Source organism: Talpa europaea (assembly GCF_964194135.1).
Source record: "Talpa europaea genome assembly, chromosome: 12".
Taxonomy (NCBI): domain Eukaryota; kingdom Metazoa; phylum Chordata; class Mammalia; order Eulipotyphla; family Talpidae; genus Talpa; species Talpa europaea.
In genome coordinates, this window is record NC_140079.1 from 84,577,513 (window position 1) to 84,593,077 (window position 15,565).

At 38.3% G+C, this 15,565-nt stretch overlaps 1 protein-coding gene across 1 annotated transcript in view; it reads right to left on the reverse strand.

Annotated features, from left to right (window-relative positions):
• The window catches only part of BAIAP2L1 (BAR/IMD domain containing adaptor protein 2 like 1), a gene marked incomplete at its 3' end in the record, with an annotated part of 79,721 nt that overhangs the window by 51,426 nt on the left and 12,730 nt on the right, over positions 1–15,565 (reverse strand). Inside the window, exon 2 of the mRNA XM_084250511.1 lies at positions 3,237–3,312. Within this exon, the coding sequence (XP_084106637.1) occupies positions 3,237–3,312 (76 nt within the window). The remainder of the gene's footprint in view (positions 1–3,236; positions 3,313–15,565) is intronic.

Genomic DNA, 15,565 nt, shown 5'->3' on the forward strand with positions numbered 1-15,565 from the left:
TTTATGTAGACATTCCATATCGTCACTGAGTAAGTCAATCTATTCGACAATGTTAAGACATGGATCAGTGATGCTATTACCCCGTTTCATGAAGGAGTGGAGATATTCTGGGATATGCCCAAGGTCAATGGGGAGTCAGAGGCAGTGCACATAACTCCAGATAAAATACTTCACTTTTAACTTATGGTGCTTTTTGGCTCTTTGGTCTCAGCTGGAGCTGAAGAGACGATAACTCCACCCAACAACAAGGCTTGTAGCCAGTAAACTGTCAAGTTAATATATATAAGATTTTAGCATGAAAATTTCAAATTGCAAGGTACTGATAAGCTAAAAAAAAAAGCAAATTAGCAGGAAAACAGCACACGGGATTACACAATATTTAAACAAAATTTTTGGCTTGCATTCCACATTAAATTGAAATTTTTCATTTACTGTTTACTTATTTTTAAAACTCTTTTTTTTTAATTTATTATTTATGCATAAGAGATGGGGTACAGGCCAGAAATGCGGGGGGTGAGAGGATTCACCAGCGACAGAGTGGGGAACAGAATAGGCAGATGGACTGAAATACACTGCTAAGGGGAGCAGTGGGTGAGACAGGAGAGGTCTGCTTCACCATGTGGGCTGCTCCCTGGCCGGCCAGGGATCGAACTTGTGCTGCAGAGGCTGCGGATTACTTCATAGCGTGGTGCTTAACCCCTTGCGCCATCAGGGAGGCCCTATTTTTAAAACTCTTTAAATTTCTCAGTCTAGTAAAATATCCTTGCTTCTATGATATTGAATTAACTTTTTCCAGAATAATAAAGAATAAAATACTATTTTCATAATTTTGCCTTCACCCCCTTTGTGAACAATTGAAGAGACTTTCTGCCACTTATTGTTTTAAGGAATGAAGCATGTTATTTCAATTTTAGTGGCTGACCAAATACTTCATCAATTAAATCTACTTACTCCTGTCAGATAATTTCTCTTTAACATATGTGGACTGTCCGTCAGGTAAGTCCATAGAATTCATGGCAGAATTTTACAATAATTGCCTTCAATGCATCACATCTCCCAGAATCTCCACATAAGGGGTGGCTGGGTTCAGTGACTTGCTTTAATCAGTGAGTATCAACCAGGGGGCTGGTACTTTTGGAACGGCTTGTGGAAGGGAATGCCCAGTCCCCAGCCCAGTTCAGCTGCAGTTGATTCAGATATAGGAGTGAGCCCCAGGGGTCCTGAGACCTGTACTAACTTTACAGGATCATGAGAAATAATAAACTATTGCTGTCTTGAGCCACCCCAGGATCATGAAAAATGATAAGCTACTTTTGTCTTAAGCAACCACATTTAGGGGAAGTTTGTTATGTGGCAATAGATAAATAAGGTTGCATTCAAATACATTAATAATCTGACACCATTCCCCACGATTATCTCACAATGACAGTGGGGGAAGGTTTTGGTTTGGATGCTGTCTCTTCTGTCATAAGCACTCATAAGCAGGGGCTGCCTGTTGAAACCTACTATATGTCAGCTAGTTCAGCTCCTACCAGGCTTTGGGCCTGCTCTGTTCCCCACAGACCTCCACCGCTCACATTCCTGTGACAGGGCTTGTCCCATGCTCTTTGTTAGCCCTAGGTTAATCTAACTGTTGACTGTACTTCCTCAACTATACAACTATACTATAAATTCTTAACATGAACTTTACGAATTTATTTAAATTTCTCAATGGCCTCATCAAATACAGATGGCTTGCAGAAATTCTGGAAATATCCTATGAAGTGCAGAATTGTCCCTAGGAGGCATTAAAGTGATAAGAGCCCTTTGGGGAAAAGCATAGTTAGCAGGATGTTAAGCCACCAGCAGTTTCCTGAGTCACCTTGTAAAACTGTGCCTCAAAGGGGTAGCTCATGCTAGAAAGAAAAAAAACAAAACAAAACAAAAAAAAACAAAAAAAAAAAACAAAAAAAACCAACACTGTAGGTCACAGTGATTTCCTTCACAGGGACATCTACAGCAATGACTTTGTGGCCTTGTGACTAAGCAATTGCCAAGGGAGAGTCAGCTGTACAAGACTTCCAAGACAAGGTCCCTGCTTTTTGAAAGGGGGGGGGGGGGTAATCCACCAGAAGTCACTGATACTGATGGAGGGTGAGAGAGGAAAATGCCAGTACTGTTGCATTTCCCAACCCTGTAAAGGCAAAGAGCCCAGAGCTCCAAAAGAAAGTAAATAAGTGTGGCTGTAGCTATAATGTGCTGGACAACCAAAGTCCAAAGTCAAGCCAGAATACCCTCTTTCCTGGGGAAAGCCCCTACTGAGGGTGTGTGAGGCCAAGGTTTATTTTTAAAATGTCAACAGGGAGAAGCCAAAGGTGGGTTATGATGAAAGAAAGAAGAGATAATGTGAAAGACAAAACTTGATTTGAAGTTGTCTTTGAATCTAAAATCCTTGAAAACTAAATTTCCTCCTTATTTAGTGGGTGGTCTTAGGATAGAGGGTGAACCAAGGTCTGACTATTTTGGGAGTTGACGATTGTTACCTAGGAAGAACTGTTTTGACTGTGTTGGCATTTGGTGATTGTTAACATCACAGGTTATAAGGTGATCATCGATCACATTCTCCTTTTAGTAGGGAAATGCATGTTTACAGGTGAGTCAGCTTCCTCAAAGAAACTGCTCAAACTGACAGATAAGACCAGTTGTCAATTCAATGCTTGAATTAATTTTAAATAAAGCACACAATTTGAAATGAGAATCTAAGTTCAACCTTTAATTTAGATGTTTGTCCATTTAGTCTAAACATCTTATTTCTCATTTTACTTAATATCAAATGATGTACCCAAAATCAAGAAATTCTTTTACAAAGAGGAAAAGAGAAAGGATACTCCCATGCTGCAGGATATCAACATAAATACTTTAAGTACATATTTATGTATGTTATTTGCTCACAAAGAATTTGGTTTAAAAAAGTAGAAAACAGTGTTTATGGCAATGATATAAAAGATTAAGCCATGTCAAAAGCATGATTTGATGATTAAAAATACATAATCTAGATTAGCCTATTATTTAATTTACTCATTTTAAATACACTAATATATTATCACTGCAAAGTTCTATAGATTAAACTATAGTTTCTACCAATTTGAAGATATTTTAAAAATTCAATATTAAGCATTAAAAATGATTAAGTAAAATATTTACTAAATGGCTTTTATAGCTGTTCTATGTATAAATTAGAAAATAAAAACACTTACCATTAACAGCTTTTTCATAATTTTTTCCTAGGTTTATTAAATTTCGGAGACCAGGATTGAATTGTTCCATAACATTCTGTCAAACAAACATAACAAATTAATAAAAGCAGCAAACAGTAGACCATGTGATATTTAGCTAAGGATCCTTATGTACGCTCAATTGTACATTCCACAAACTCATGAATATTGCTTGAAAAAAAATGAATGGCACATATTCCTTATCAATAAAGCAGGGCGCTTGCAAGGCATCTATAACCCCACAGGTTGTTCTATTTGGGTCTAGGAATGCTGCTATCATTAATTTATATTACACAATTTTTTAGTGTTCCCAGATCCCCCAAATAACCTAGTAAATCATACCAAATAGGAACGCTCTACTTTCAGATAGTGGGGCAAATCTGCAAATCAATAGTCAGATTTAGTGTGATTTTGTAAATACTGGTCACTACAAAGCAAGGAATGTACTAAGAATTGCATTTCCTTTCTTGGTGCAGCTTTTTGATTTTCCTGGGATAAAAAATTGGCTCATCCCTACAACCCCTTAGTTTTCTATGTACTACCTTGAGTTTTTCTATATGCCCCATCAGATGTAGCATAAGTATACTGGCACTGTTTTTCAACTGTACAAAATTGTCAGCTAATCTTCCATTCCATTTTTATCCAGAACTTCAAGGACTCTCTGTCCTCTTGGTTAGCCTGGCCTGACTCTCCCTGACACATGGTTGCCCTTGCATGTCCCTTTCTGGTCTCCTGTGTTAGAACTCTCATTAACTAGATTCCACATCTTCCTCTTTCTTCATTTATTCTTCTTGGCTGGAGATTATTCTCTAAGAATGACCTAGGAAATGATGTGTAAGAAGTTTGAGTCCTCATGTGTCTGCAATTATTTTTACCTTGACATTAGATGGATATTTTGCTAAATATTATAGATTGAAAATAATTTTCCCTTAGAATTTTTAAGACACTACTCTGCCATTTTTTTTTTTAAAAGATTTATTTATTTGTGCATACAAGAACTGGGTTACAGGCCAGAGGTGGGGCGGGTAAGAGTATTCACCAGAGACAGAGTAGGGAACAGAACAGGCGGATTGACTGAAGTACATTGCTGAAGGGAGCAGCTGGTGAGTCAGGAGAGGTCTGCTGCGTCATGTGGGTAGCTCATTGGCCAGGGATCAAACTTGTGCTGCAGTGGCTGCAGATAGCTTCATAGGTTGCATCTTAACCCCTTGCGCCACCAGGGAGACCCTACTCCGCCATCTTTAGTTGTTGAGAAGTTAGCCATCATTTCTTCTATCTTTGCATGACATTTTTCTCTTGTTTATTTCTGGAAGACTTCTCTATCTTTGTGTCCTGAAACTACATAATTGTCTTATCTCAGTAGTTTGGTACTTTTTTTTTTTTTTCCTTAGCTGAACAGACACTATCCACATAGAAAATTATGTCCTTCAGGTATGAAGTTTTGTTCCTTTTATCTTCTGTCTTTTTGGAACTCTAATGAGGATTTTTCATACTGTATTTATTAACTAATCATCTTATCTTATCCCCCAATTTTCCAATTTTTGTCTTTTTGTTCTACATTTATGACATACCTCCATCTTTATATTCTCACTTTTCTACTATATTTTTAAAGCTTTTAAAGATCTAATTTGAGTTCTTGCAAGTTTTCTTATTATTTCCTTTAAAAAGCATCCTGTTCTTGTTTTATAGATGCAATCTCTTCTGTGATTAAATTGTAGGGTTTTTTTGTTTTCTTCTAGTTCCCCATATCTGATTACTTCATTTTATTGCTTGGTATTTCTCTATCTTCTGGTTGTGTTTTGAAATTGTCCTAAAATATCTGATGACCCAATCAAGGATTCAAGGAGCTAGTCAGTTCATATTTAGAGTAAAGTCCTAAAACGCTGGCTAGGAACTTGTGGGTACACACACAGGGCTGTTAACTAGATAGCAAGTGATATATAGATTTGCAAGTAGATAAACTAACCACAAAACAGTAACAGGGGGCAGCAAGCTTTCTCCAGAGAAGTTTTAGGCAGAGGGAGTTGCTGGTAGTAGTGGTGACTGGGGTAGTAAAGGGAACCCAGCAGTCCAGCCATCTTGTATAATTCCAATTCTATATGTCCTGTCTGTTCCCCACCTTCTGTAGGGCTTGTTCCTCAGTCTTTGAGGTTCTCTGGGGTGAATGACTCAGTTCTCATCAGTACTCCCCTCTGCAGGTTCTTTGGGATCTCTTAAGTTTATATTTACTCTGGAATAGTTTAAGATTTACAAGATGTAAATATCATAGCACTCCCATGTATGCTTCACCCAATGATAACTTATATAACCATAGTACATGTCAAAACTAGGATACTGACTTGGGTAAAAGATTATTAACTACAGACCTTATCTGGATTTTTATATAACTTATTTGGGTTATGTGTGTGTTACGTACTACATTCTGAATTTTTATCACATGTATAGGTTTGTATGATCATGACCATAATTAAGATATATAACTGTTCTATTAACACAGATTTCTTTCATGCTACCCCTTTATAACCACATCCTCCCCACCAGTCCTAAGCCCTGGCAATCACTGGTCTCAATCACTACAATTTTAACATTGTAAGATGTTATATAAATGGAATCATACAGCACGTGACCTTTTGAGATTGACTTTTTCATTTAGCACAATGCCCTTAAGAACCATCTCATTTACTGAATGTTTCAATAGTTTATTCCTCTTTTTCCCTAGTAGTTTTCCATAGTGTGAAGGCATCACCTTTTATATATCAATTTACCCACTGAAAAACATTATGGTTGTTTCCAATTTTTGACAAATACAAATAAAACTGCTATCAACAAATACAGGTTTTTGTGTGAACACTAATGTTCCTATCTCTAAGAAAAATACCTGGGAATTCAATTGCTGCATCATATGGCAAGTCCATGTTTAACTTTATAAGAAAATGCCAAACTATTTTCCAGAGCGGCAATACCATTTTATAATCCCATTGGGAAGGAATAAGGTTTCAATAATTTTAAAACTCTAATAACATTAAAAAATGGTTACTTACTAATAAAAAGATGAAACTATTTTAAGACTCTTGTAATAATCTTATAAAGCCAAGTCTGCATGGTAAAAGCATAAGGAAACCAATACAAAGTTAGTTATGTCCTACAGCAGACAGGCAATCACAGATAGTAGTCCACATCTGTGTTCTTTCTTTAAAAAAAAAAATTATTTATTTATGCATACAAGAATTGGGGTGTAGGCCAGAGGTGTGGGGTGTGAGAGGTGGAACCTCTTCAACCAGAGAGAGGATCAGGCACATCTACCAAAATACACTGCTGAGAGGAGCAGTGGGCAAAACAGGAGAGGTCTGCTGAGCCTTGTGGGTCAGCAACCTGGCCAGGGATGGAACTCATGCTGCAGTGACTGGCGGTAGCTCGATAGTGCTGAGACTTAACCCCTGCGCCACCAGGGAGACCCCTCTGTGTTCTTTCTTAATATTCTTAGTTAGCTTATTAAAATAAGGGAAATACAATTTGATTTCTTGATATGGTTCATGAAATGTTTATAACTTACAACATCAAAAACAATGAATTAGTGTGAACTTTTAAAGTTTATACCGAGCATAAACCACTATCGAAATGATTCTAACAACAACAAAAAGGTTAAGATGAGACTAAAATCAGCTTCAGAGAAAAAACAACGTAAGAGTTTTTTAGTTTAAAAGCTCAACGTTTACTTCAATCCTGTATTATTTAGGTTCAGCCTCAGAAATTCCTTCCCCAGAAATGTTGGCCTCTTTGAACAGTGGAAAATCCATTTCTACATTGGCTCTTGGCCATTAATCTAGTCATTTTAGCTGAAGTACATGTATTTTTAAACCGAGGAACAAAAAAGCAGTGCCGCTTTATATTCTTCAATCTGTAAAAAATTTTTTTTTAAAGATTTATTTATTTATTCATTCATTTTTTTTTATTCATTTATTTAATTATACAAGCACTGGGTACAGTCAGAAGCGCGGGGGGGTGAGAGAATTCTCCAGAGCCAGAGCGGGGAGCAGAGCAGGCAGAAGGACCGAAGTACACTGCTGAGGGGAGCAGCGGGCGGCAGGAGAGGTCTGCGCACCATGTGGGACCCTCCTCCGGTGGCCAGGGAGCAGCTGGGGATCGAACCGGCGCTGCAGAGGCTGCGGGCAACTTCGCAACCCAGCGCTCAACTGCTGCGCCGCCGGGGAGGCCCACAATCTGTAAAATTTTATAGTAGCAGTGATGTCCTTGTGAATTAGATGGGTCTCACACTTTTGGTGAGATCAGCAGCAGAGTCAAAGGTCATGCTGTGTCTAAAACAGGAATTGTTCATGGACCCTAAACTTTGGAGCAGATCTCCAGTAATAAGAAATAAATCGATTTAAACTGAACATTGGCACAAAGAATAAAAAGTTTAAGATACCATGTATAAAACCAGGATGAATTTGTTATAAACAATAAAAGCTTGGTATGAATTCCAAGTTACTGCCTGACAAGGACGATAATTTGCCAAACCAGTTTCAACCAGAATGAGTTTCATTTCCATTCAGCAATGAATATGGAGCGTTAAGGTTACAAAATTATTATTTTTTTATTTTTAAAGATTTTATTTATTTATACAAGAACCCGGGCACAGGCCATATGTGCGGGAGGGTGATAGGATCCACCAGAGACTAGGTTATAATGTCTGGCAATAGCATTGTCTACCTGCACCAAATTTCATATGAAGAAGGGTTGGTTCTATGGTAAAGCTCAGCAGCACTGAAGAAATAGGGGTTAGCCCGAATAGCCAAAGCTCTCCTGAAAAAAAAAGAAGGGAATGGAGGCATCATACTCCCAGACTTCAAACTATACTACAAAGCCATAATCATCAAAACTGCATGGTATTGGAACAAGAACAGACATACAGACCAATGGAATCGAATAGAAAATCCAGAAATAAACCCACAGATTTATGGTCAACTAATCTTTGACAAAGGAGCAAAGACTATGCATTGGAGCAAAGAAAGTTTGTTCAATAAATGGTGCTGGGAAAACTGGGTCGCCACATGCAAAAGAATGAAGCTTGACCACTACCTCACACCATACACAAAAATCAACTCAAAATGGATTAAAGAACTAGACATAAGACCTGAAACCATAAAATATATAGAAGGAAATATAGGCGAAACACTACGGGATTTGCACATCAAAGACATCTTTACAGACACATCACCCAAAGCAGTGATAGTGAAGGCAAAGATAAACAGCTGGGACTACATCAAATTAAAGAGCTTTTGCACAGCAAAAGAGACAATAACAAAAACAAAGAGAAACCCCACCAACTGGGAGAACATTTTTTGCACCCAACACTAATGATAAAGGACTGATCACAAAAATCTGCAAAGAGCTGATGAGACTCAACAACAACAAAGAAAATAATCCAGTCAAAAAATGGGCAGAAGAGCTAAAAAGAAACTTCTCTGAAGAGGAAATGCAAATGGCCAACAGGCATATGAAAAAATGTTCAACATCACTTGTCATCAGGGAAATGCAAATCAAAACTACCATGAGATACCATCTTACACCAGTGAGAATGGCACATATTAAAAAAACTAGCAACAACAAATGTTGGCGAGGGTGTGGAGAAAAAGGAACTCTTCTGCACTGTTGGTGGGAGTGCAAACTGGTCCAACCACTATGGAGAGCTGTGTGGAGATTTCTGGACCTACTAAACATAGAGCTCCCATAGGATCCAGCAATTCCACTCCTAGGTATTTACCCAAAGGACACAGAAACATCAATTCCAAAGAACACCTGCACCCCTATGTTTATAGCAGCACTGTTTACAATAGCTAAGCTTTGGAAACAACCCAAATGCCCAAAAATAGATGACTGGATCAAGAAGATGTGGTACATATATACCATGGAATATTACTCAGCATTCAAAAAAGATAAACACATGCAATTTGCAGCAACATGGATGGCGCTGGAAGGGATCATGCTCAGTGAAATAAGCCAGAAAGAAAAAGAAAAATACCGGATGGTCTCACTCATAGCAGGAATCTAGAAAACTTAAATAAGGGACCAGGAAAATGAATAACTATAAGAAAGTGAAAATCAAAATCAACAAAAAACTATGAACCAGAGACACTTTTAGGGGGGCGGGGGCGGGAGGGGAGGGATTGGGGTCAGAATGGGGGGGCTGCAATTGTATGGGGAATATAACAATAAAATTTATTATCTAATTAAAAAAAAAAAGAAATAGGGGTTAGTTTTTCCAAATAAAATGTTGAGTAAACCTACAGGTACTTTCCACCAGTTTCTGCCTCCTGTAAAGTTATAGATCATAATTTTAAAGTGAATTATACAACTTTACCCTGATTTTTACTTTCTCTCCATTTAGAATTTTCTTTCACTTTTGAAAAATTATTACCTTTACCAACATGAAACAATGGAGTGTGAAGTATAAATTAAACAATTGTGACTAACCAGATAATTAAACTGAGTAGACTTTAATTTCTAAGAACTGGTTTCTCTTTCCATCTCTTTTTCCAGTTCACTACATGACGAAGAACAAATTATTTGATTTCACTGCTTTATTTTTCCCAGTTGAAAAATGTGGATATTATTTACACTGAAATAAGCTTTAGAAGTGATTTAAGAATCTTTCAGTAAATAGGGATTATGCAGGTAATGCATCTTGAAATTTTAGATATTTATAGATTTTTATTTTATTCTATACAGTCTCATAAATTAATCTAGCAATGCCATCAATACTTAGAATAAACAATCACTCTAATTTCATGTGACAAGTCTACATCAATAAGGGACAGCTGTTTGAGAATACTTTTAGATAGAGGTCATTTGTAGAAAATATCACTTCCTCCTTCCCTATGTTATTGGAAGCTTCTATTCCTGAACTAACATAATCAATACTTGATTACCTCCCTGCCTTTAAGGAAAGTATTACTGAGTAAATTTGGCAAAAGGCAGCTGTTTGTGGGCTAACAGATGGTCAGAAGAATTATGTTTTTCATGCCCATCTTGAATGGGAAGCATGAGCCAAGTAAAGAAAATAGAGAACTGTGATGATTTTTGTTTGCAGTATTAAATGAGAGCAGAAAATAATCATACTCTGAATATATAAATGCCCCAAAACACTTCAGTCAAATGTGAATGTTTTGGCTCCCCTTCAGTCTATATTATCTATCTATGCCACAAGCTATCAACCTGCATTATGTATCAGTTTGAATTATCTTTAATTGCAACATGCAATCCAAGAAGCAATGGACCTGGGGGGAGGGGACTTGGCATGGTAAAAACTTTGGCCTGGAATCCTTGGGTAAACTGCATTGCTATCTCCTTAAGCTTTGGTATCGTTCTCTATAAAATGGGAATAACCCTAATTCCCAACTCATAAGGGGTATGAGGTTTCAATGAGATGATAGCTAATGTTAATTGCTCTTCTACATACTTGACAGCACACTGAATCAAGACAAAAGCTCTAAAATATTACTCTTTAAATAGGTAAACATTCCCATTTACACATGTCTCCAGGTTCCTCCACTTCCGCCATGTAATATGAAAACAAACAAACAATACTGGCTCTCCCACCTCAAAGTGTCACATCAGAGGAGAGAGGCTATGAATAGAAAAACCTCTAGAAAGTATGAGCTGCAAAGGAAATCAAATATATTATCTTCTTTATTCAATTGAGAACATTTTATTCCTTTTTTGCCATTTGAGATAGATTTTGACATTTATAGAGTGCTATATGCTTCTGGCTCTTCCCTTATGTTGCACATGGGTTGTCTTGCTCCATCCTAATAACACTATTTATCGTGATCTCTATGTTACATACAGATGAGACACCCTTGCTCAAGGCCTCAGGGGCAGCAAAAGGCAGAGCCAGGCCTGGACAGCCTCCCGACTAACCTTTGCACTCACTGCTCAGGCCTCAAATCAAGTTCCTGGTAGTGAGTTGTGCAACAAAGTAAGATGAAAATGCCTGGCGACAGAGCACTCTTTTAGTGTGAGAAATTATGTGAGCCTCTACAATATTTTCCTTCTCAATATGGACCAGTTCCACCCAGGCAAACAAATTTATTTCTTAGCATTATTTTTGATCTTCCTTTCTTTCCCTTAAAAAAAAGGAAAGAAAAAGCAGATTCCAGAATGCCTTGTAGTCCTCACAGGGTTTAATGTCATTAACACTGTCACACTAATGCTTTCTGCTGAAAAGAAGTAAGACATTACAGAACTGCAATGTAGAACTATAGGATGCTTTAACTACCCCACACAAGTCTCACCTCCCTTCTTTTCTCCTCAGAGGGAACTGCTAATTACTGCTGTCAACTTTTTAACTCATATTTTGTACTCACATAATACACATATTCAATCGTGATGGCTATATAATTTTGCTTTGTGCATTTAATAAAATAAATGGTATGCTATAATACATTTGACTCTTACATCTTTATTTATTTATTTATTTATTTATTTTTGCTTTATTTCTTTTTATTGTACAGATCAAGTAAAATCATATGGTATTTATCTTTCTCCTCTGACTCATTCACTTAGTGTAATCCCATCAAGGTCCATCTTTGTCACAAATTGCCAGATTTCATCTTTTTTATGGTACTCCATTATATCTATCTATCTATCTATCTATCTATCTATCTATCTATCTATCTATCTATCTATCTATCTATATCTACTATCTTTCTTTCTTTTATCCATCACTGGGTGCTTGGGTATTTCTCTATCTTGGCTACTATGAATAGTGCTTAAGTGAACATTGGGGTGCATATACTGTTCCATATTCTTTGGGTAAATGTCCCAAAGTGGGATTACTGGATCATATTGCAATTCTGTTTTTAATTTTTAAAAATATTTATTTATACATAGAAGAACTGGAGTGTAGGCCAGAGGTGCAGGCGGTGAGAGGATTCACCAGAGACAGAGTGGGGAGCAGAACAGGTGGATCTACTGAAATACACTGCTGAGGGGAGCAGTGGGTGAGACAGGAAAGGTCTGCTGCGCCGTGTGTGGATCAAACTCAGGCCACAGAGGTGATAGTGCTGAGACAAAAGTCTACATCTGGGTACAAATTCCCCTTGGGTATGTGGCTCCCAGGGGTTCTATATTCTCATGCTAGCCACACTGGGCCTCTAATAGTTCATTACACTTCTAGATGGTTCTTCCTACCAGCTTATATGTACATCTTTTTTTTTAATTCCACATCAGGCTTCTAAGACCTGTCCACCTTGATATAAACTGACTGAATTTATTCCTATTTTTTTATAATGTATTTATTTATTTTTTTAATTTTTATTTTTTTATAGAGGCATGTTATTTATTTATTTATTTGTTTGTTTGTTTGTTTGTTTTGTTTATACATGCGCTGGGTACAGTCAGAAGCGCGGGAGGGTGAGAGAATTCACCAGAGCCAGAGCGGGGAACAGAGCAGGCAGAAGGACCGAAGTACACGGCTGAGGGGAGCAGCGGGCGGCAGGAGAGGTCTGCGCGCCTTGTGGGACCCTCCTCCGGTGGCCGGGGAGCAGCCGGGGATCGAACTGGCGCTGCAGAGGCCGCGAGCAGCTTCACAACCCAGCGCTCAACCACTGCGCCACTGGGGAGGCCCTGAATTTATTCCTATTTAACTGCTACGTGGTATCTCATCATCATGGTTCATTTTATGTCAGTGCGGCCTGGCTACAGTACCCAGTTAATCAATTGAACACTATTTTAGAAGCTGCTATGAAGGAATTTTATAGATATGGTTGGTTACCCTCTATAATCAGCTGACTTTAAGTGAAACAGATTACCCTCAATAATCTGTGTGGTCTTCACTTAACTCAGTTTATGAAAAAACTGAGGTTTCCCTGAGGAAGATTTCACTTCTAGATTGCACTGTAGGCTTCCAGTCTGTGGCCTGCCCTGCAGGTTCCAGACTTTCCAGTTCTCTATAAGCACAAAAGCAAATTTCTTGATTTCCTCTATTGAGAGATGTTTAGATGGCTTTACAGGCTTTTGCTAACAACAACTATTTGGCAAGGGATTATACTTGCCTCTTTCTGCACACAGGTAAAAAATTACTTAGAAATGAAATTGCTGGAACATAGGGTATGTGATTGATTTCTCAATTCTGTTAGATACTGTCAAATACTTTAGAGAAAGTGGCTGCAGCAGTTTATGCTCCACAATAGTACCATTTTACCACACTCTCACCAGCACTTGGTATGGGCATGCTTTTTGCCCATCTGTTTAGTGAAAAGCAGCACCGATTTTTTAAAAGTACCATAAATTGTTTCCGTTGTCAGAATTAAAAAAGTATACATGCAAGAGTCAGACAAATCCCAACCAAAAGCAAACCCTAGAAATTTGACTGTAAAGCTGAGATTACCAGTGGGGAAGGGGAGACAGTGGAGAGCAAAGGTGGGAGGAGGGCACATGGCTGATATGTGGAAGACTTTGGGTGCCTTAGTGGTGGTGTAGTACGGCTGGATCCTATATTTCTGAATCACATATGGGCCTGTAAACTAATGTTACTTTAATAAAAAATAGTTTTTTTAAAGATTTATTTATTTATACAAGAACCGGGGTACAGGCCAGACTGCGGAAGGGTGAGAGGATTCACTAGAGACAGAGCGGGGAACAGGACAGGCAGACTGACGAAATGCACTGCTGAGGGGAGCAGCGGGCGTGGCAGGAGAGGTCTGCTGCGCCATGTGGGAACCTCGCTGGCCGGCAGGGATAGAACTAGTGCCGCAGAGGCTGCAGACAGCTTCACAGAACTGTGCTCAACTGCCTGCACCACCAGGGGAGGTCCAATAAAAAATAATTTTAAAAAGCATCCATACCTGGAAAATGAACGGTGATTTACTAATATAATTTAAAAGCTTTATCCTCAGCTCTCAGACCTAGTATAGGTAGTGACTTTGGTCCTTTTATTAACAGGGTAGTAGGTACCAAAAGAGTGGACATTTCCTGCAATCAGGCATGTTTACTTGAGGCCACCCTCCCCCACCCCAATGCCCTGTCTCCAGGTGCAATGACCTCTGGGCTATTCTCTGAACAACTTAAACCCATTTTCACCACGGGATTTCACACTTGCTTTCCTCTCTTGACAGTTCTTCTGAAAACCCACCCTCCCAGGGTCTTAGCTATAAACCTCTCAGACTTTTCTCTTTGACTGTCCTCCCCTATAGGTGGTGGCGTTTTCCACTTTCCTCTTTCTCCAACTGTTCCCTGGTTCTTTCTTCAAAAGATGTTACCTACCTGTTTACTGTCTGTCTCTTTAGTAGGAACACAGCACTACAACTCTAGCATCAACAACAGAGCCTGGACCACCTAATGCCTCACTCAGCAGTAGCAGTTTTATTGTAAAGAGATAAATGTGCTTGTGGACAAAATGCTGCATTTTTTGCCTTCAGCTCACCTAACACACTGCTGCAGACAAAATCACCCAGTGGGCCAATTAGCCGTGAAGCTCAGGCATGAGGTAATGGGAACAGGTCACTGCTTTGCAACTTCATTAGCTCAAAGTAAAGGCCCCAACTGAGGTCTCAAAAGCTGTAAGGCCTACTCAGTCTTACAAAATGTGATTCACCAGCTTTCCTGGTGAATCTTGCTTTCTAACCCTGTAATTTAAAAGTTAATGTTTAACTTATTTTGTAAGTATCAGGCAGTAGTGTGACCCCTAAAAAAACTTGTTAGATATAACCCCAAAGTCATCAACTAGTGTATAGATGAGTGGACATAATACATTGAAAAATGGAATAGTAATCTACCATGAAAAGGAATAAAGTACTAATACATACAATGGATGAATTCTATTGTGCTAAGTGAAAAAAGCCAGTCACAAAAGATCACATTGTGTATGATCCCATTTATATGAAGTATCTTAAAGAGTCAAACCTAGAGAGACTAAGAATACATTATAATTGCCTGGGGCTGGGAATAAGAAATCACTGCAAATGGTCACAAAGGACCTTTTTGGTATGATAAAAATGTTATAAGACTGTGGCAATGGTTGTGCAATCTCCAAGTTTACTAAAAATCATTTACTTGTACACTTAAAATGAGCCACAAATCATACCTCTAATAAAGCTATTTTTCTTGTACACTGTTAATGGTAATGTACACTGTTTCTTGTACACTGTTTCTTGTACACTGTTAATGGTAATGTAAATTGGTGCAGACACTACAGAAAACGGTAAGGAGGGGGTCTCAAAAAATTAAAAATAGAACTACCACATTATCCAGCAATTCCACTTCTGGATATTTATCCACAGAAAACAAAAGCACTAAGTCAAAAAGGCAAA